At 35.5% G+C, this 22,536-nt stretch overlaps 1 protein-coding gene across 11 annotated transcripts in view; it reads left to right on the top strand.

Annotated features, from left to right (window-relative positions):
- Positions 1-447: 447 nt before the first annotated feature.
- Positions 448-22,536, top strand: part of CCDC66 (coiled-coil domain containing 66) — a 34,954-nt gene continuing 12,865 nt past the window's right edge. For 3 of the 11 annotated variants that reach the window (XR_009959707.1, XM_062585882.1, XM_062585883.1), the window contains exons 1-19: positions 1,568-1,611; positions 2,717-2,916; positions 3,888-3,910; positions 4,670-5,096; positions 6,063-6,198; positions 6,371-6,474; positions 7,441-7,565; positions 8,376-8,552; positions 9,393-9,524; positions 10,671-10,706; positions 12,894-13,147; positions 13,490-13,574; positions 14,503-14,664; positions 16,456-16,603; positions 17,063-17,185; positions 18,488-18,966; positions 20,273-20,310; positions 20,560-20,843; positions 21,300-21,427. Coding sequence is in view for 10 of the 11 variants with exons in the window: in XM_062585882.1 (XP_062441866.1) it covers positions 2,808-2,916; positions 3,888-3,910; positions 4,670-5,096; positions 6,063-6,198; positions 6,371-6,474; positions 7,441-7,565; positions 8,376-8,552; positions 9,393-9,524; positions 10,671-10,706; positions 12,894-13,147; positions 13,490-13,574; positions 14,503-14,664; positions 16,456-16,603; positions 17,063-17,185; positions 18,488-18,966; positions 20,273-20,310; positions 20,560-20,843; positions 21,300-21,427 (2,970 nt within the window). In the remaining variant the exon portion in view is untranslated. Of the gene's footprint in view, positions 516-718; positions 795-1,546; positions 1,612-2,716; positions 2,917-3,887; positions 3,911-4,669; positions 5,097-6,062; positions 6,199-6,370; positions 6,475-7,440; positions 7,566-8,375; positions 8,553-9,392; positions 9,525-10,670; positions 10,707-12,893; positions 13,148-13,489; positions 13,575-14,502; positions 14,665-16,455; positions 16,604-17,062; positions 17,186-18,487; positions 18,967-20,272; positions 20,311-20,559; positions 20,844-21,299; positions 21,428-22,536 lie in introns of those variants that run through there. The other 8 variants (XM_062585881.1, XM_062585885.1, XM_062585890.1 and 5 more) reach the window with 8 other exon arrangements.

Here is a 22,536-nt window from a genome sequence, read left to right as displayed (position 1 = left end):
GAGGGCTCCCCGCGCTCTGGCTGGCCTCGCCGGGCAGGATACACGAGAGTCACGTGCCCTCCCTCACCCGACTCTTTCCGTCCCCAGCTACTTCCCGCTTCTCATCTCTCCTCTTTGCGTGAGATTTTGAGGCCCCAGGTACCCGGAGCAGCACCGCCCAGGCCCGATGGCCACCAACCGCGGCCACTGCTTCCCTCGCTTCCAGCCACACGCCCCTCTCCCCTACTTTGCCTCTCTTTGCTTTCTCAAAGCCACAAAAAACGAAGCAAAGAAGAAAAAAAAGGAGAAAAAAGAAAAGGGAGAGAGAGAGAACGAGGCACCGCCTCGCACCTCAGCGAGCCGCCGCGGTCGCGCCGCGCGGGCGGGACTCCCTCGGCCGCACTCCGCAGTGTGCGAGGAGCCCATTGGTCCGGCGCGCCTCGGCGGGGAACCTATCGTCTGCCGCCTCCTTGAGCGGGGCCGCGGCCGCCCCTCGCCCCTGCTGGCGGACGGGGGGCGAGAGCCATGAATCTGGGGTAAGGCGGGAGGGGAGGGGAGGGGAGGGGATGGCCCGGCCCGGCCCGGCCCGCGGGGCTGGCGGCGGGAGCCCCTTGCACCGGCTGGGGTGCGGCGCTGTCTCGGGAGGGCCTGCGCCGCCGCCGCCGGGCCCTGCCGCGGCCCGCCGGGGCGGGTAACGGTTGCTGAGCGCGCGAGCAGCGTCCGTGACGGCGCGGAGCAGGTCCCGGCGCGCTCCGGCGGCGGGGCCTCCCGAGCCGGCGGGGCCTCCCTGCCTTGCGCCGCTCCGACAGCTGGAGGTACAGTTCCTGGCGCTGCTGGGCAGCCGGGTTTGCTGGCGAATTTTATGCGAGCTGCATGTAGGTTTTAGATACGTTGGAATGAATGTAAATGGAAGGTAACTTGAAGATAAGCGTTGTTTTAAAAACACACGGACATCATGAACTTTTCTGAAATCAGTGCATGGAATAAGGAAAATCATTTGGGTACTTTACACACATACCTAACTGAAACGTAAAGAAATCACAAACAACACTACCATTTTTTTTAACCCTTGCAGTAGAATTTGTTCTAATGGGGGGGGGGGGGGGGAAGGAGGACTATCTTTTAGTTCAAGAGCTGCAAGAAAGCACCGTTTAAGACTTTTCAGAATAGTACTTGTTGTGAGCAATGCTGAAATTTAAAAACATTTGTATAGCATGTTTTGTAGTATGCAGTTTATATTGTTAGATTATTGAGTTTATGAGGCAGGCTTATTGTTATAGATAACAATAGCATGGTACCTTCCCTTCAAGATTCATTTAGAAACATGCCAGCCTAAATATTTCACTATCAGAATTATAAGATGTGCTTTTTGAGACCTGTTGATTTCTTTGTATTGAGTCACTTCTCATTTATATAGAAAATTAGGATATGGAAGACTAGCTAGACCAACAGTGTATATATAGTATTATGATAAAACAGAATTTTGTTTTACTATTAATGTAAAACAAAAATTATCACTAGCAGGTACTTGATAATTCAGGTCTCTTTCTCTCCCTCATTTTTACAGAGATGGACTGAAGCTTGAAACCGAAATATTGGATGGAAAGCCTAAACTAATTTTAGCTTCTTACGGTATTTTTAAAATAATTTATCAAGTAATCTTTAAAGCTTCTTGAAGTCAACTTAATATCCAAACGATATAAAGCACAGCCTTATCAAAATATCTTTCAGATTAGGAAGAACAGTTTGAAACTTTGAAGAATATTGTGAATTGTTCACCTTGTCACCACTATAGGTTGATACTGAACTGTGATTAGTCTGTCTCTTAGTGAACAGCTAGCAAAAGTCTCAATTCTTTCTACAGCTTAGCTTTTTCTTTTGTTACTGGAGAGACAAGTTGACCATTATAGACAGGCAGACATAATTTGAGGATTTCAGTAACTTCGCTATACTGTATTTACCAAAGAATAAGAGGTTTAATAGCTCTCTGATTAATTTACACAGAATTGCATCATATTAGTAGTTGCACAGCTGCAAGGCAGTTCAGGTGATTAATAAACTCTAGATCTTTTATTTGTCATATGAATGTTATATACAAGGATAAATCCACTTTCCGTGAATCCACATTGTGCATAGTAGTCAAGATACAGAAATTCTCCATTTAATGCCTTCTAAACTGTGTCTCTTCCTCTGCATCTACCAAACAGCTGTCCAGTGAGGACATAGGATATTTTGAGTCAATAAAGAATAACCAGTCTAGCAGAAACAAAACCCCACACCACCTTCAATGCAGCAATGCTGCAGCTTTCACTTTTTATAACTATAGCTAGTATCATTTGTAGGACTGAGCCAGTGTACAATCCAGAGTACTCTTTTATTGTAAGCTAAAGCTTTGGCTTTCAGCAGGCTTTGAACAAGCAGTCTTCTTTAATAATTAAGAAATTATGTTTATACAACTGATTTAAGAGGCAGTTCTTTTAATAGAGTTTATCAACATTTGTATTGAATTGCATGATTTCTGAATTTCCATTTTCTGCAAGGTTAAATTCTGCCCATGGTCTTAGGGGCTAAAGTAGGATTATTTTATAGTAGCTTAAGCTGCTATTTGGGATCTTTTCTCTCTTACAGGGAAAAGAACAAAGAAAATAACCCATAAATAGTGCTTCAGATTTCCCAGTGTTTAGTCTCCTCATTATGAAGGCAATGGTCCTATTTATATTTTCTTTCTCCTTTCCAGGGAGAGATGTGGTTCACATGCTGTGTAGAATTCCACCTTATTTGAATTTTTAACTGGCAGAAAGAAGTCAAAAAGTGACTTACCTATTCAGATGAGGATTGAATGCCTGAGAGCCCAGGGAAACAGCCCCAAAACACTCTTACTGCTAAAACATTGTCAAAATGGTGCAGGATTTAATGCCTGTCTTTACAGGACAACAGGTTAGCATACTTCCAAGTTTAACAATGTTTATCTAAATAGGGAACTACTGTTAATAATGGAGTTTTGCAGACTTTTAGAACAGTTAGTGTTCTCCAATGTCTTTAATCAATCATGCAAAAAAAAAAAAAAAAAAAAAAAGTATAGGAACTACCAGTGCCAAGACATGTTACAATCACTGCCAGAGCAATAAGCAAATAGTGCAGCTGAGGAAGCCTTGTTTTTTTACAGATGTTTCCTACTAAAACATCCCTACAGTTCTCTCCCTTTTCCATTAGCCCTGTGTGCAGCATTTCTTGTCTCAAATAGTTCCTTCCCTTTATTAATATAATACCAATATATTAAGTATTATAATAAACAGTCTCAAAAATACTTAATATGTTTGAGATAGCCACTTCTATGTGTAATTTAGGTTACAAGACTGAGGCCTGTTTCAGAGCATGGGTAGGGGAAACAGTAACAGATGGAGTGATTATGCAAGTATTTTTTCTTTAGGACTTAAGTGATGGGGCACAAGTTACATTATATGGTAAGATGGTGTTGGATGCAAGGACTATCCTGGAAGGACATGACACAGGAAAAAAATTGAAAAATTAAAATAAGACGGATATAAGCCATTTGCACAGAGGTATTGCTGAAAAGTAATATTGCTGAATAGCAGGGCAGGATCAAACTGTCACAGTAGCTTATTAAATCTTTATACAATTGGACGTAGTTATTGGATTATGTCTATCTAGTTGTTTATGACTTCAAAAGTAGCTTTTGAAGTATATATACTGAAATATATTTAAAATAAGAATTATATGATTAATATAATTAATACAAAATAATTAAGGCAGATGTTATGGGGAAAAGTTTTTGTCCTGTCTTTCAAAGACAGCCTAACAGTTTATGAATTCCTCAAGATCTATTTTTCAGGAGGAAGTTGTTATTAAACACTTGGCTCACATGTTTGTATTCATTTCCCCGACAGGTAAATCAAAACCTGCAGTGAAGGTAAGTGGAAAAATAACTTTGTTGTTAGAACATGCACAGTTACACTAGTTAATTTATTCACACAAAGTTAAAAACACATTTGAAGCACCTCAGTATTTGTAATTATGTTTATGAAAAATGAATGTATATTTCTCAGGTTTCTAACAGCTGTTAAAAATAATGAATTTTACTTTACTTTAGCTTAGTTTGCCAAAAAGTTAGAGCAGGACAGGGAACCACTTACATGGTAAGTTTAAGAGATCTCAGAGAAACTGTGGAAAAACAGGGTATTGAAGTGTGTTCAAGTCTCTATTCAGTTGTGCAGGTTGTCTCTATCTGAGCTGGAATGAAAGCAGAGGTGGGGAGATAAGAAAGCTGGAAAAGGTTTCAATACATAGGAGATAATTACAGGTGAACATAAAGGACCTTGAGAAAGATAACATCATTCAGGACAGGATGGAAGAATAGAGATTTAATTAATACTGGCTATATGGTAAAAATATGCTTATTTGAAACCAGGCTTGAGAAATACCAAAGAAAAGGAGTGAATGTTTGTGAATTTTTAACATTAGGCTACACAAGGCTAGTTTTCATACTCTTGCTTCTAAATACTCAAATTTAGGTGCCATATTCTAAGATATTTCATTGGTTTTTACTGAATTAGTTTCTGTTGATGTAACAGAGAATAAAGTGACACTTCAACTGTTGCTTTAGTTTTGAATTTGTTAACTGTGAGAAGTTATTAACTTATTTAGTAGAGTAACCTTACTATTTTAACAGATGGGTAATAAAGCCAGAGTCCCTAAACATGCCTTAAGAATAAGGCCTACCAGGCATGTTTCAAGGTCAACACAAAATGCCTTTATCAAGGACGAAAGCCTAACAAATCCAAGGAGTGAATCAAGCTTATCAATGACAAAAGGTGAAAAACTGCAAATAACGGCAAATAACTCCTCACATGAAGCTCTAACTAAAGATCACTCTTCAATTTTCCAAAGAGATAACACAAGCAGAAAGCTTGATTCAGAAAATATTAATGCTGTTAAAAAAAGTAAGCAAAAACCTCAAAATCCACATACATCAGCTGAAGACCTAAGAAGAAGTCTGGTGTGTTTAACACAAGAGCAGCTTGAACAAATTTTGTTGACTGTAAAAGAAGGAACTAAAAGTCTCTCTGAAGTTCATAATGAAAAGCAAGAGGTAACAGGTAAGATACATCTTGCTGCAAAAGTGAAGTTGTCCTAAGATAGTTGAATAAGTTAGACTCATGGACAAAAAGAGCAGACTGTTAAAGCTTAATTTGGAGATAATATAAGGTTATATATAGTCTGTAGAGGGGATACTGTTACATGGTCTCAGACAAAATACTATCTGTAAAATTGCCTGCTGTTGTTAGAAACCGAGCATTTGATAATTTTAACATTGAAAAGTAAGGATTGCTTAATAGTATTTTAGTTCTTTGAAGAACAAAATGGCTAGCAACTCTAAAGATTTGGTGCAGAAATTAATCATTTTACATTGGAGAAAACCCTTCAACACATGGGACTGCACTATACTGTTACTATTAAGAGTTAAAAAGAAAAGAAAAAACCAAAAACTAAAGAAGAAATGCACACAGTCCTTCATACAGACCTTTCTGGTTTTGTGAAGAGTTCAGGTATTGCTATGCATCTCAAAAGCAGTTATGCCATTTTCCTCTGACTCTGTTAAGATGTAGTATGCATCTTTTTGTCTGGCTAGCAATATTAGCAACAAGTAGTTGTTAGTTTTGCAATTCTTACACTCAAAAACATGAGAACTGTTAATGCATCATCTTCTTGTATTTTATCCTTTCTCCTGTTTGTGGACCAATGGAGGTCTTGTCTTTGTCACCAAGAGCAAGATATACTGCGATTTAAGTAATTACCACAGTCACCAAAATCTCAGCTCTTAGCCAAGATTGGGTATTTACTATGTGTGTATTATAAAATACCCCTGAAAATTGTAACATATGTGCCTTAGGCATACAAGCAAGGTTGAAAATAGTTTTGCTAAATAGTGAGGAAATTGCAGTTTTCTGCCCTTATTGAGTCTTTACTCAATGCTGAAGGAAGTTGAGTTGACCTGTGGGTACCTGTCACATACGTTGTCTGCAATTTACTTCAAAGACCTATATATAAGCTTAATTTTACAGCTGCTAATGAGGCATCAGAAGAAAATACTGTCACACTGCTCCAAAAAGCTTGTGAAGCTGCATCAGTTCCAGATGAAGCTAACTCTAATTCAAGCAGGAAACAAGAAGCATATCCACAGCCAGGACAGAAAGTTATGTATGTAGATCTGTACTGTTGATTATCTACAAAAATTGTGTCTGAATTGAGATTCTTATTGTAATTTATGATATCATAGTAAGAATCTCTTTAATTAGTAATTTTAAAAATTGCCTGAATAGTGAAAGGATTAGCTTTTAAGGTAAAATATTTTTTCCTCTCTCTTCTCTAGAAAGAATTCATGGAAACCTGCTGACATATTCAGTACCTTGGGTGAAAGAGAAGGGGATAAAGCCTTATTAGAATTTAAAAGGACCCAGTGGAAGAAGGAATTAGGTACCTATAACATATAGAATACATTTTTTATCAGTTTCTTATGCTTCAGTAACAAGAAGCCAAGAAACCTTACATTCCTTATACTCTTGTAAATTTACATAAATCATGATAATTGCTACAAAATAGAAAACTATGTACTTTATCAGTCTCCAGGACAGATTAAGACTCTTGAATTTCAAAATTCTTCTCAAATAAACCCTACTCGTTTCTCTGAGAAAAATTATCTTAACCAAAGCATAGTAGTAAGTATTTGCGTTCATTTATGCTTCATATTTCAGGAAAATATACAGCCTATGGATTTTGTCAGATTCTTCCAGTTCTTGATAGGCATCATCATTGACAAATGAGTTTTTTTATTTTAAGGGAAAGTTTCACCTAATCTACAAGTATGACTGAACATACCAAATTACAATTTGACCTTGAATCAATTTGCATCCTTTTGCCCCATCACCAACCAGATGGAGCAGGGAGGAACTCTGTAGAAAATGAAAATACTTAATGCAACTACTTTACTTTTTTAAAGTAAAGCCACTTTAAAACAAACCAACCAACCAACACACAGAACTTGCATGCTGAGCATCTGGTTTTAGGGTTTGATTCTGCATTGTCAATAGCTTTCCTGCTATGTAAAATTCCATTTGTTTTAATAATACCACAGTAGTCTAAGACCAATGTATAACTGTGAGAATTTATTTACTTACTTGCTTATTTGTGGTAGTTTTCTCTTCCTGGATTGTTGGTAAACCTGACTTTTTTAATCTTCTCTGAGGGACTACTCAATTGCCAGAAACTCATCAGCCATTCTGTGTAAGAGCAAAGTCATCTTTAGACTGACTGGTCAGGCATTTGTGACTTACTCTTGTAATCCATTTTATAATCAAAATTGTAGGGTATACATGCATTGTTTTTTCTGAAATGCTGTTACCTGTCTCTATTAAGAAGTCTTACTAGAGTTTATTTTTGAAGATGAACAGGTAGCTCTGAAGAAGAAACTGAAAGAAACTTTGGAGGGAGAGGTGGGTTATTTCTGGAAAAGACCTGGCAGTGATAAAACCTATTCAGAGAAAATGGGAACAGCTGACCCAGATAAGGTGAGCTAGCAGTAAGCACAAAAGAGCACATGGTTCTCACAGTACTGTTCCAGAGCTGAGGAACTTTTAATTTGTACAAGATTTTCTTTTCTGCGTGAACTGAGTGTTTACGGAAAACGTCAGCACTCATTTTTAAGTTCTGTCATGATATGAAGTGCTGTGAAAGCAACTAACTTCATCTCATGCGTGCTCCAATTTGTAGCTTTACACATTAACACTTTATAGTATGAAACTACCCATTTTTGTCCTTCCATGTTGATTCCTAACTAAAAGGAGCAAATCTTTTCCAATTCTGTTTTGAGAAATAGTCTCAAGTGTAATTCCTGGTTATATAATTATTTCCATTGTTTGTTATTTTTCCGCAATCCATTTGATTGTTTACATTATAATAAAACGTATCAATTTGAGTTCTACTGTAACCAGTAACGTCTAGAAAGTCTGCTATCACTCTGAAAATGCTGTATGCGAGATAAATAGGTGAAAGTGCTTCTCCTGTGAAATTGATTGCTATTAAACAGAAGTTACAGTTGTAGCTGCTCTCAGTTACTACAGTAAAAGCAAACTGCCTTTGTGTGGCCTATTCAGCATGTCTAGAAACTTACTGTTCTTGGCCTCATCAGAATGTCTCACTCAGCATAAGGAATACTAGATACCAGATTCATAACTACAAGTTATGAAGGCTTAAGTTTTAATGAATAGCTGCTTTTACAGGTATAATTTGTTCATTTAATATACATTAAAGGATATATGATGCAAACAAAACAGGACAGCTAAATAAGTCTTAAATCACAATGGTCACTTTATTTGCAGACATTGTTTCCAGCTGATTCAATTACTACTACTGATGAAAATTGTGTCTGTAGAACTATTTTAACCACAGAGGCTAATGAAGTTCCACTCAGTGTTTCAAGTGGTCCAGCTGGGCAGTGTGGTGATTTCAGGTCTTCTGACTTACCAGCTGTCAGTTACACAGCACTTGTGTTAGGGGTAAGATTTTAAATTGCATGTGTTTTTATTATTATTATTATTATTGATTTAACAGGTGTATATCTTCAGTAGTTCTTTTAAAAGAGAGTAATTCAGTAGACTTTATCCTTTTGACTCTGTAGAGTTCTGTGTCTGAATGAATTTCAAAACAATGACACTGAAGGCCAAGCATTTTCAGGGCTGACATGAAGAATGGTATTAGAGGTGTGAACTAAAGTATGACATAGCTTTTAAGCATAAACAAACAGAGAAATGGGAGCCTATTGAAAATAGACTACTTTAAAAGGTATTGATTGGATAATGTTCCAGTAGTAATTTTTCAATTATGCCTAGTAGATAATAAGAGGCATGATTTTTGTGAGATAGCATTGAAGACTGTCAGAGCAACTGGAATATAAAATTGTTAAATAGTAGGGATATCCATAGTAGGAACAGAAGAAAGAAGATAGGGCCCAGAATTTACTTGAAACGGATCACTAATAATTAGATCACACTGTTGAATCTTCCAGAAACAGACTGAGCAGTGATCCAGAGCAAGCAGGAAGAGAAAGCTATTTTTTATTCTCATTGTATATAATCAGGTTATTCAGAGGGAGAGGCTGATAGTTCAAGATAGGATAATATTTAAAGATTGCCTTATTTAGCAGCTTTGTTACAACTGAAACATTGTTATAGAACAGTCAAGACAATTACCAGTTACAAACTTACATTAACTGTTTTGCAAAATAGCAGCCCAGTTATGCCTAGCAGTTGAAGACAAAATTTTCTGCCTAGTCTTTCTGTGGCTATACAAGGTGCTAACATTTTGGTACAACTAAGAAACTATTTATCTTATTTCAGGAAACTACACCACAGGAACGACCTTTAGGTGCTGCGAAGCATGAGCAACAGAAAAAACGGCCTGAAGAGCTGGACAAACAGAAGGAAGAAGCTAAGCCACAAAAAATAGAAGAAAAACTAAATTTATCAAAGGTACCTGCAGTTTAAAAAGACTTGCTGGAATAAGAAGTCTTTACTACATCAGCTTTTCTTTCATTTTTTCCCCCCTCATCAAGCTGTAGCTTATAGAGAAAAAATAAAAAAGCAGATTTTTTTTTTTTTGTAAACTAACAAGAGGTGCCAGAACTTAGCCAGTTCAGACAACTTGCGTTTCCTAATGGCTCTTCTTTCAAAAGAAGACAGCAAGTTCATTGGTATTTATGAGGACTAAGACTCTGTTAGAAACACAGGCTCCCAGGTTTGCTTACAGATGATGAGAAAATACTTGCAAGTAGTACAGCACAGCTGAGATCTCTTTCTAGGAAAGGAAAAAAAAAAAAACAGAACAATTTCTTTCTACAAAGACTACTTTCTCTTCTCTGAAGAGTTTCTTCCATAAGGCTTGTCCAGCTCTTAAGGAAACTCAGCTGTAACTATCCAATGATTCAACTACCTGATCTAACTTCAGGTGCATCCCTAATGATTGTTTTTTTCAGGTTCCATTAACACTCTATTTGTTTTGTTGCTGTCACAGCATCTGATTCAAATTGATTTTGTCACCTCCGAGATGCAAGGATGAAATTTTAGACATGATGAACTAGTGACAAAACTGTTTTTACCCATAATGTGTCTGATTTCCAGCTTAAGTCCTTAGAACACTCTAAGGAAACAATCAAGTAATAGCTGTTCTAGTGTTCGGATGGCAGAGAACAGTCTGTCCTGTGTCTCTTTTAATATGTAGGGGGACTGCCACAGAGAAAAAACATTGGTGATGTTTCCCCTCCCCCTCTCCTCTCTTTTCCCCTTCCTCTTTTATGGAGTGAAAACATTGAGTCTTGAAAGGTGTGATAGTGATGCTGGCCAGACACTGCATTGTAAAAGGAAATTTTTGGTAAATTTCAGAAAAAAAATGAGGAAAAAAGGAGGAAAAGGCAAGTTAGAAACAATTACCATGGGTCGGTGGTGTTCAAATTCCTTCTATGGAAATATTGTTTAGATGTGTGGGTGTATATTTTTACATATACTCTTATGAAGCTTTTTCTTAAATGCTTGTACTTTCAAAGGTGTTGAAGAAAATAGTCTCACCTTTCTTCCCATTGGTTTTTCAGGCTATTGAATGTAGGTCTCTTATGCTTCTAGGTCCAGCGATCTGTGGCTGATGCAATTGCTTTGCAGGTAGAATATATGGAAAGACTATTATTAATGTCACTACAGCCAACAATGGCCAATACACCTTTTACCTCAGAATTTTTTCATATAGAGGATCACTATTGGTGAGACTTTGCATGCTTAAATACAAAGTTCTGCCAAAATGAAGTCTGGACAGAAGGACAAAGAACACTCATTGTTTAGGCTGTCCTGATGTAACTAGACAGGAAATTTCTGACCTGATTTCCTAATCTAGATTTTTTTTCTTTTGTGGATCTAATATCCACAAAAACCAAAGCCAGTTTCTTTTTCTGTAACTTTAAATTACTATTATGCTGATAATGACTTACCAATTTCCTTGCTTTTCATAACTAGAGTGGTATTCTTAGGGTCTTCATTGAGGGACTGTAGGGTTCATTTTATGCTTATTGTTCCCTGCCCCCTCCCCATCCACTGTGTTCTGTAGTATCATTTAGCAAGAATCTTGGTTACCAGAATTTGCCCAAAATGAACATTCACAACCTGTGGCCTTCTGAATTAAAAAGCTAAGTTTTTTACTCCAACTTAACTATTTACAAGTTTTGATACAGCAGTTAATTCATTGAATAGATTTATTTTATTTGCAGAATTTATCATACCAGAAGAGGGCTTCCCTATTCCTCCTCCCTCCCCCTCCCCCCCCAAAAAAAAAAAAAAAAGTGCTAAGGTCAGTTACCTGCTTACACACAGCATAAGCCTTCTCATTCTCTAAGCTGCTGAGGGAACTGAATCTGTTTCGCAAATCGAGCTTTGTAGCTGTGGAAGGAACACAGGTGTGGAACATTCCATCATTAGCTGCCTTGTGTTTTCTAATTAGATGACTTTGTTGTGAAGAGATGGTAGCAGTCACTAATTAGCAGTTTAACAGTGACACTGTTAACACTTCTAACCTTTTTTTGAAAGAAAGTTTAATGCATTTAACCTCATTTTTTTTCAGTGTCCTCTGGTTTTGTGTTACACTTTTACTCCTGTGTATTATAGCACAGACTTGCATAAAATAAATTTCCCTGCTACTCTGATCTGGTCTTTCATCATTGACTGTACAAAGGAGAGGCAAAACTCAAGGAACAGGAAGAATAATCATTTGGGTTCTTAGTACTTTCATGTTTTTCTTGCCTTTTTCAAAACGGTTGTAAAACTTTTCTGACAGAAGGGTAATTTTATTTGAGGAAAGTACTCCCAAAATCTTTAAATGGATGAGTTAGTTTCTTTCTGTAGAAGGCAAATTTTGAAGGAACTGTTCTCCAGTACCTCCAGAGAAACAGTTCTTTTAGTCAGAAGTGAAAATCTTCTCTATACTTACAGTAGAAAAAGGACTCTTAGGTTAAACCTTAATTCTTTCGATAGAGGTATATTAGAATGCCCAGCTGCCAACACTGAACCAAAAAAAAATCCAGGTGGAAAAGGGAGATTCAAATCTAGTATGTCACCTCCGTGAAAATTCTAGGTACTTCCCTAAGATAGGATATTGTTTGTGTTTAATTGAAAATAATGGTTGGTGTGGATGGAAAAGATTCTGAAAAAAGGCTTATTTTATAACAGGCAGGCCTGTCCAGCTGAAATAAGAGAAATAGTAGTATCCCTGGTATAAAGGTATGCCCCAAGGTAATACATAATATGATATAGTAACATTCCCAAAGCACAGCAGTCCTGCTGATGTCCAGAATCAAAATGTGGGAAAGGGTAAAAGATGCCATTTGTTTGTGTTATTAAAAAGAGAGTATGTACATAGCAAGAGGAAGGGAATATGGCTGAGAGGTCAGGATGCTGATGAGTCACTTAAGCAGTCTGCAGTGCTGTTAGAAAAAATTACAAAATTGAATAGTAGTATGAATTGAAAAATCTGAAGTCACACTTTTTAAAAAACTTTTTGATTATTTTTGCACTTCCTAGTTGTTGGCCTTTTTTAGGTGAAAATACGGTATCAATATTTTATTGCTGATAAAGTATATTGATCATCACCATGATTTCTGATTTTTACTTGTATTTTAACAGCTAAGTGACTTCTGTTTTCCTGTTAATGGAATTAACTACTGTGTGTATTATAGCTCAATAGCAGAGCTTATCAGATGTTCCTGCTGTACAAAATGTGTATTGTCTATTTTGTTAACCATCCTTTACATAAACAGTGTAACTGAGTCCATTTCTGTTTTTTGTTGCTTCGTGTTCGCTTAGGCTGAAGAGCATGACAGATGGGCAATGCATTTTGATTCTTTAAAGAACCACCTTAATGCTAATGCACAACACCCCCTAAATGGAATGTACAAAAAGCAGCCTGAAATTCTTTGTCCGTCACCTGATTCTAAGGAGCTGACTGCTTTTATTCACCCTCTTTCACCTGCAGCTCTAGGCAACCTCATGCCCTCAAAGATGGGAAATTCAGAAAAAGCTGCTAAAAGTAGTCCTTTGGAACACAGTCAGAAAGTCAGGTGAGTGAGCTTTGTAAGGATAAAAAAAAAATTTTTGAAAAAAATTCTGTAAATCTGATCTATACATCTTGCTCATTTAGCTTTTGCTGTTTTCAGAAATGCTTCCGTTTTGAAAAAGACCCAGCTGTTTCTGTTGTTCATTAATAAAATTTATTAATATTAATAAATAATATTATTTTATTCGTACTACAATGAATTTCATAATAGTAAATTTATACAATCTGATAGCCTACATATGAAAATATTACTTGAAATCTGACTGAGACTTGTCATTAAGAAAGGTTTTGGGATTCCTTTGAATTTTTTTAAATTAAAAAAATTTAAATATTTCTTTGTTCATAGTTTCCTTCGTTCAATGACAGCTCTCTTAGATCCTGCACAGATTGAAGAGAGAGAGAGGCGGCGGCAGAAACAGTTAGAACACCAGGTAAGCTTCTGCTTGAAACTCTAGTGCTATTTTAATGAGAAGAATGGATGAAAGGTAGTATCACATGACTAAAGCATTAGATTTTATATCAGAATCCAATAAGGCAGTTGACTTTTATGCTTCAGATCACATGTTTACAATTTTTAACAGTATTTTACTCAGTTACATTTTACAGTTTTCTTGTAATATTTGTACAGAGTTGATAGCCTTTCTGTGATTGAATTCTTGCCTTGAAAACCAGAACATACAACAGTCTTTAGAGCTGTAATAGGATTTGTGTGCCTATTTTCTTCAGTCTACACTGATCAATAGTACTGATGCTTGGAGACATCTAATCTGTGAATTTTTAAATTTTATCTACTTTACTGTAATATGTATTACTTTACAGCACTCTAATCACATATGTGTCTTCGTGAAGATGTCTTTAGGGTAATATAAAGACATCTTATAATAGGAGTAATGAGCCTGTTCTGGTCAAACTGTTGTTATTCTTTCTGGATCAAAGTATTAGCTTACAATACATAAGTTAAAAATCAGACCACCGTTTCTTTATAAAAAATACCATGCCACAATTGAAAACATAGAAAATGACTACTTTTGTATCTCAGCATGTTATCTCCAAACTGTTCTTCTGAGCTGGTAGTATCATAGAAATGATACAGCAGCTGCCTGTCTTGTGAGAAATTGGAAAAAAAATCTTTGAAATAGCTATTTTACTAAGTAAAAAGTATTTTTTGTGTACATAATTAACTAGACAGCTGTTTTCCCTGGTGCTGAATGTCACACAAACTGTAAATTACCTTGATCTTTTGATTTTTAAAAAGTATGTACTCGTGCTCTTTTGAAGGTATATGGGTAACTAACTAGCTTGTAATAGGTTCCTTTTACATTATGTGTTTTAATTTTACTGTTTTAATGATGATACTAGAAAGCAATAATGGCTCAAGTAGAAGAAAAGCGGAAAAAGAAACAACTGGAGGAAGAGCAGAGAAAATGGGAAGAACAAGAGGAAGAACAGCGTCTAGCACGAGAAAGAGAACTGATGCAGAAACAGTTTGAAGAAGATATGCTGAAACAAAAACAAAAGGAAGTGGGTTTTTGCATTTTGTTTATTTTGTTTAGTGCAAATAAATGGAAATTTTTACTGCCTTGTCTGTACTTAGTAAAATTAGATACTGTGGATAGAAGTAAGACCCATGAGGTAATCACTGCTGAAACACTATTTTTATATACTATTTTTAACTACAGTGAAAGGTGACATTATAATTTGAAACTACACAGGGGATTTTGCTACATCTCCATTAGAATTAATATAATTATCATAAAGTATGGAAAAATTTTCAAAGCTTCAAAATGGTAATCAGACTTAGAGAATTTGGTCTGTGATAAGGTTAGTTTTTTGAGAAGAATGGTATAATTGTCAACTTGTCCTTTTTCTTCACTTTAGAAACAATACTGCTTCATCTTTTTGAAAATTAAAACTACCTGTATTTGAGACACTTGACACTGTTTCTTCAGTCGATATACTTAGAATCACTTACTAATTTAGGGTAGATTTCTTCTTTTGGATAAGGCCCTTTTGAGGAAGAGAAATGGATAAGAACTGGCAAAAATGCAATCGTAGTTTAAAACGATGCACAAATGTGATTAATAAATTCAGATCTAAAAAAAACCTGATACACCTTGAAGTATGTGATCACACTCTTGGTCTTAGTAACCTGGTGATTTCAAGATGCTTGAGTATCATGAGCTGTAACTGACTGGGTGTACTTTTACTCTGGATTAAAGATTCTTCAGGATCTATTTTGGAAGAGTCATTAAAAAAAAAAAAAAAATCCAGGGCATGTTCTAGAGGTTTCTTCTCTGTAACTTCATGGAGCTTTACGTGCTCATTTTAAAGTTACACTGGTAGTAGTCTTTTTGACTTTTGAATACACATTTTGCATTTGTGTACATTCCTATCTCTTACAGAAGCATTTGTAGAAGGTGCAAAACAGGTTAAAGGCTCATCTGATGTTTTACTTTCCCTTTTTGCCCAGTAGCAGCTATTAGTGTTTATTTCATTCCTGGAACAGTAGGAAAATTCCATGTTGCCAGATGGCGACACACCCTCCTCTAGAAACTACAGATATACTGGATCTCTGATTTCTCTGCACTTGCTGGAGGGAGAGATGTAGCATCTGCCTTATAGCTACTAGAAGAAGCTGCTAAAAATTTGGGAGGTTGTCTTTCTCTGTAACAGTTCAGCTCCTTCAAATTACATCCTGCTCTCAGTTGTTTTCCTTTCTAATTGCAAATAGAAATTGGGGTTAAGATAGTAACACAGCCAAGATTTTAGAGGGGAAAAAGCTGCTGTGTAGAGAGAAAAGTTTGGAAAGGAGATCTTCCTTGGACCAGTTTCCTGCACCTTAAACCCATACAGTCTAAAAACTAGAATCTTCAGATTTAGGCATGTTTTGCCTTTGTTAGGCTTCTATTTTCTCCTTTCTGCGGAACAAGAAGGAAGGAGATATATGTTAATCTTAGCTTCTTTTATTTCCTTTAAACCACATGATACAGGAAGTCATAGATGAATCAGATCAGATGGCATTTAGGAAATCACATTTATTAGAAAAGAGAGTTAAATATACAAGTAGCTATAAGGATCTAAATGGTAGCCATTTAATGGTAGGATTGAACATATTTTAATTGCATAGGAAAACCTCTGTTTTTATAATCATATAAATGTTAAATATTTAAGCATTGCATCTATTCAAGTAGTTTTTAAAAAAAGCTTTATCCAAAATAAGAATATATGTAAACCTGAAGGATTATGTGGGGCTTGCTTAACCGTTTTTATCTTACTCTCAAATTATCACATGTATTTACTTTTTTATTGTAGGAGCTCATGACTCTTAAAACAAATGAGCTCTATCAGACAATGCAGAAAGCTCAGGAATTAGCACAGAGATTAAAACAAGAACAGCGCATTCGAGACTTGGCACAGAAAGGACATGACATTTCAAAACTTCAGAAGAATCTTGGTGGTGGTAAGTACCAACTTTTTTATATTCAGTTTGCCTATTCTTTTAACGTTTGCATGAGAGTTGGCTTGGTATTTTTTGCCAGTCAAAAAATGTCTGTATTCATAATAGGACCAGAAACTGCTCCTTTGCTTCAGGAACCAAATTTCATTTTAGCCTATTTAAAGAGACTTCTAAACAAGTATCAGTGTTAACTAATACTAAGAATATTGTATTTTATTAAGCTTCAAATAATACTTTTTATGTAAGATAAGAAATACAAAGATATTACCAGAAATGCATACAGAATATTCAGACCTAAGTACTGTTGACTTGATTTTCAACAAAACAAGTAGAGCAGTAGGAACTGAATCATAGTTCTCAGTCTTTTGCTTTGAGTTCTAAAACCACAATACTGTGGCAACTCGATAACATGGTTTAAATGGTGCATAAATATTTTAAATTTAGTAATGTATTTATTTTTAGGTGATACTGTATTTGAAAATTATAATACTGGCATTTCACATCAAAGTCATAATTTTTCTGATGACATTAACAGTAAGGTTGGTCAGCAAACTTCTCCACGGAAAGACACTGCTGTACAGACAGGTATGCAGCCCTTAAATTTAATTATTCCCTGTACCTAATAAAAGTAGGACAGCATGTTTGTGTAACTTAAGCTTTAGCGCCAAATCACTGTCACTCAGAATGGAATAAAACTAGAAGGAATTACTTGGATGAACACAGGTGTGTTAGATTATCACAAGTAAAATATCAGCAATTTCAGTTAATCTGAGATGTAAAAGTGAGCAGAGAGCTTTCTTTAGATTTGTGAAAAAACACTTCTGCAGCTGCTTGCTAACACTAATTATATTCTAAATACATGATGCATTTATGTAGTTGTTACTTACCTGTTACAAATTAAAATCAGCCAGTCTGCAGTATAGTTCTGGCTTAGAGTCATGGCCACAAGCCATCTAGAACTAAATTTATTAAGGTGTTCTAGCATATATTTTAGTATACTTCAGTTACAGGCTTAAAGAACATGCTATGGTATAGCAGAAACGTTAATAAATGTGTAATTAGAAAATAGAAAAGCTGAGACTTTACATTCAATTAGAAAAGCTTTCTGCGATTCCTGTTAAGCACTCCAAAAAAATTGTGGGTGCATTTAAATAGTCTGCCTTCCAGTCTTTATCTTGATTATGTATCACACCATTAAGAAACGCAGATCAACATAATGTGTATCTATTAATGTTACAGGTAAGGTCCGTAAGAGCAGATTTAGCGGAAACATTCAGTCACTTAATGCCTTATATTTAGAAGCGGAGTGGATTTGTTAACTTCCCATCACTTGAGAAGTGAAAGCTTTGTTTTATGTCGGTTTGCATAAGCAAAATTAGTATTTTTGGTTTTAACAGTGCTGATAGAAATATTATTGAAAGTTTGGAAAGTTTAGAAATTGAGTAATATTTTTGTGTATCCCTCGTAGTAAAGAAGGAAACTGGATTGTTAGTAGTTTAAAAATCCGAACAAAATATTTCTATTCGAAGACAAGGATTGGGAAAGTAAGTTATTCCCTGTACCACTGTGAATATGACCAAACTATAACATGCTAAATAATTAAACAGAAGCTGTACTTTTTATTTTTATTTTTTAATCATTGGCTGGGACAGAAACTGAACTCCACATTTTAAGATAATGTAGTTTCCTTTTACTTAAATTTTCTTTCACAGTGACTTGATTCTGTTCTCCAATCTTTTTTCGCTAGTTACTGAATTTTCTTCCACTTCACAAATAATAAAAAACATTGTAAGATTTAACAGCCAATCCGTAATGATTGATATGCAGACAAGTGTCAAACAAGTCATTTGAATAGCTTAGGTAAGAGTTAAAATATATTTTTTTTAGATGACTTTAATACGTCAGCATATGTTGAGTCAGCTGAGAAAAGAACTGTGTGTTGCGGATCACCTGATATTTCCATAGAATATAAAGAAACCTCTAACAGCAAAAGATGCCAGAAAGAAATACAGTATGCAGATAAAAATAAAATTGCACAAAAAGAGAATGATGGCATTTACAATGATCTATATGAACAATTTGCAAGAAAAGAAAGACAGGTTAAACCTATGGAAAAATGTGACAAAAGACCTGACTGGAACATAAACAAACCTGGGAAAAGATACATTCCAGCATCAGAAAGATACCCTAAACAGCTACAGAGACAAAGGGAAGAAAATAAAGTAAGACGACAAATGGAGCTGCTTCAGTTGGTAGAAAGAAATACCCCTGGAAATCTCTGCCAAAAGAAGGGTAGTTCTTCAGACAGGTCTCCTTCACCTCACCAGGAAATGAATAGGAAGAATAAGGGACATGCAATCAGAAAGGTAACTATGTGGTATTTGACAACAATGATAAGTATTTTTAAGACTTTTGTCTCCATTCTGTCTGGACAGGAATTCACTTACGTAACTCAAGCGTTTTGCTATTACCATGCTTTGGGTAAAGAACAGTATTAATGTTTTGAACATCATGATTGGAAGAATATATACAGTTTTTTCTGACTTGCATTTTGATGTTATTTCAATTCTCCAGAGTGTTTATTCTCTTTAACTTATTCGTTAGCATTGATTCATTACATAAAGTGGGATCTTCATTGAAAGCAGTGTACAGAGTAGAATGATATCGCTGACTTGCTGTTTTCCATCCTACAAATCGTTTGCTGTGGCGATAGTTGATGGACAGGGCTATCTTTAAAAAAAAAAAAAAAAAAAAAAGACTATTGAGGATGAACTGTTGTCATAAAAATGTATGATTAGTGGAATATTTTCTTTTTCTTCCATTTGCAGTAAGCATGTACCAGTGTAGCCTATGGCTGGAAAAAAAAAAGTTTCATTTAAAGAAAACACTTATCAAATATCTCTGTCTGTGTGTACGTGCATATAAATATACCACTTCACTTTTTCACACTTTCCAATGAAAAAATCTTGTGTAGGAAAAGGTGGCCACTTCAGTTCCATTTAGCCATTTTTGTACTGGGCTATCTACACCTATTTTAGAAGCTGTGGAAAACTACATGTGAACTGGGTGTTCACTTAGGTGTTTTTAAATATTTTAGGAATTCATTTATTAAACTGAATTTGTTGGTTTACTTGAGGTTTAAATATAAGTTTTCCAACTACATTTTTGAAAGATCCAGGTTCAAGATTCTGTATGCCAGAGGCGGGCAATAAGTTTTAAGCAGAACAGTAAGATAACTAAAGATTGTCTGATACTATAAGAAGTGTGGGATACATTTGTATTTTTCACTTGCAAGAAAAAACTGCCACCCACCTCACCTAGAATAAAGCCTTTCCTTTAATAATCATTTTACGCTGAACCTTTCAGGTTTATAAATGCAGCTTTCTAAGGGTCATGGGAAATATAGCAAATATTTTTGATTGTACTTAGAACTATTGTAGACATAGAAAATTAAAGCAAGTTTTTAACTTTCTGTAATTTGTTCCATTCAGTTCATAGATATTACAATAAAGTTTCTTTAATGAAATCTTTGATAAATATCTTTCTCCTGAAGTCAAGTAGAATAGTCGTTACGGAATTTCAAAACAAACTTTTCTGGAAAAAATGAAAATGCTTAATACAAAAACGTGAAGCTTTTAATTTTACTTTTGACTAACTTTGGTTTTCTTCTAGGAAGAACAATTACATAAGAATCATTTGAATGAAGAAAGGTATGTTAATAGTTTGCATCAATGAAATGTATAGATGCATTGATACATATTTTCTATTTAGATTTTCTTTTAGTTTTTAAAGAATTTGGATGCATCTGTGGATTTCTTTTTGAATCGTCTATGATTAGAAATTCACAGGAATGTATGATCAAAAGTGCAGTCCTCTGAGTATTAATCTCTACTGTTCAAGAAGATTAATCACATTACTTAAGTGTTTTTTTTCCTTTTAATTGAAATTGTTTTACACAGATCTGAATCACCACCTGTTCCAGCAGCTAAGAACAGATTACACCAGAGACAACAAAAACAGATATATACTTCTAATTTCCTGGTGCTTAACAATAGTAGAAGAGAGAAAAGTATCAACACAGATACGCAACAAAGGAGCTCCCCTACTGCAGTTTCCGAGCCTGGGAGGCCTGCCTCGTCACACTTCATTCCTTATGTTCGAACAAATGAAGTGTATTATCTTGATCCAGATGCGCCGGTGACGAGACCTTCAACATATGACCCACAATATCAACAGTTTAATGGTATTGCAATGTATTGTGAACTGATTCATGTAGAAAAGAAGAAATGTTATAAGTATGATTTAGCTAAAACTGCTACAATTTGTTCAATTTGGTATTTGTTCTTACTGAATTCTACAATAACCCAGGTGTGGCACAACACTGTAAAGAACGCTTATGCACCCATAGTCCATATTAAAAAAAAAAAAGGCACAAAAATCAATTCCCTCAATTCAAAAGAGCAGCAAAACTTTCTTTTATCTGCGTCTTTTTTGCTTGTTTACCTTCAATGAAGTATTAGTGCACTTTGTAGGTACTATATGTATAGATTTTGGGTTTAGGGATCAATGCTGTTTGATTTTTATAAAGTATAATGATTGCAATCTAATAATTTTTTTACAGGCTGGCATCACTACTTCAGAATTAAAACAAAAGTGATAAAGAGTATTGTTAACTGATTTGATGTGTATTTATTTTTAGATTCTTACCCAACATCACGACATATTTTTAGCTCTGATCATGTTAGAGATCCTCTTCTAAATCCTGATGTGGTTAAAAGCAGAGAGAGACAACAAGCAATTCTCAAAGGATTGTCAGAATTACGCCAGGTAAGTAAGTTACTGAGTAAACATGAATGTTTTTACATACTGAAGTAAGAATGAACGTTGCAGACTACTAGTCATGAGTCATTAGTCTTTCTTTCATTTTCCCATCATTTTGATAAGTTTTGGCCCTTCTGCTGTTTTTCCTCTTATCTTCAGTTTTACTTTTCATGTTTTACTTCCATCTTCAGATTCCCCTTAGCTAGGTGTGAGACAGTGGAGCACCTGAGAAAACGGATACCTAGAGGAATGGCTTTATTAGTCTCTGCATATTGATAGTTAGAGTACTAAGGATGTTTCAATTTCAAGGGAAAAAGGAGAAGTTTTTTAACCTCATGCTAGAACCTTTGTTAGTGAAATTGCACTTCATGTGAGCCAATCATGGTAGAACTATGCGGCTGCTGCAGAAGAGCTAAAGGGGTGGTAGTCATGCATCAGTCCTGGAAGAATACTCTACTTGGCACATTTGAAGTATTTATGAAATCTTTCTAGGGTAGCTATTCTTTTGTTTATGTTTAAAAATGCAGAATATATTAATCATAGCCAGATATAGTGATTAAAAATAAAATTTAACATGGCAGAATAAAACACATAGGAGGAATCTGAGACAAAAGCCTGAATATGTTTGTATACATTGTTCTGTATGCAGTAAGTTAGTGGTAATGATAGCTCTGCAGGACTGCTAAAACAATTTTGAATGAGGTAAGAGTGTCTTTAATGATTTGTGTTACAGTAAATTGAAGTAGTGCAAAAGATAACGGGTAACAGGGTATGTATTTTTGTGTTTGGAGCCGGAACGCTGGAAAAAGATGTTACATTTAGTTTTCAACTATGAATGAATTTGATATTCTACCTGGTAACAGTAAAGCAGCAAATTCAGACTGCAGATCTGAACAATTACAGAGACAGTTTCTTTTTATGTAGCTATATGGCCTGAGAGGGGACTGCAAGACAGAATAGAAAGTTATTTAAGCTTGCATTTCTTCCTTGAAGAACATTAAAAATCTGTATATGTCTGTATCTTTTGTTTTTGAATTGCTCTATACTAGAAGTAGTATTTTGCTTCCAATGCCATTTATTCTCCTATGCCTTAAGTCAATAAATTGCATAAACAA

Source organism: Rhea pennata, chromosome 12, assembly GCF_028389875.1.
Source record: "Rhea pennata isolate bPtePen1 chromosome 12, bPtePen1.pri, whole genome shotgun sequence".
Lineage (NCBI taxonomy): Eukaryota > Metazoa > Chordata > Aves > Rheiformes > Rheidae > Rhea > Rhea pennata.
Note: the sequence above shows the minus strand (reverse complement) of the source record. Positions and strands in the feature narration are given on the sequence as shown.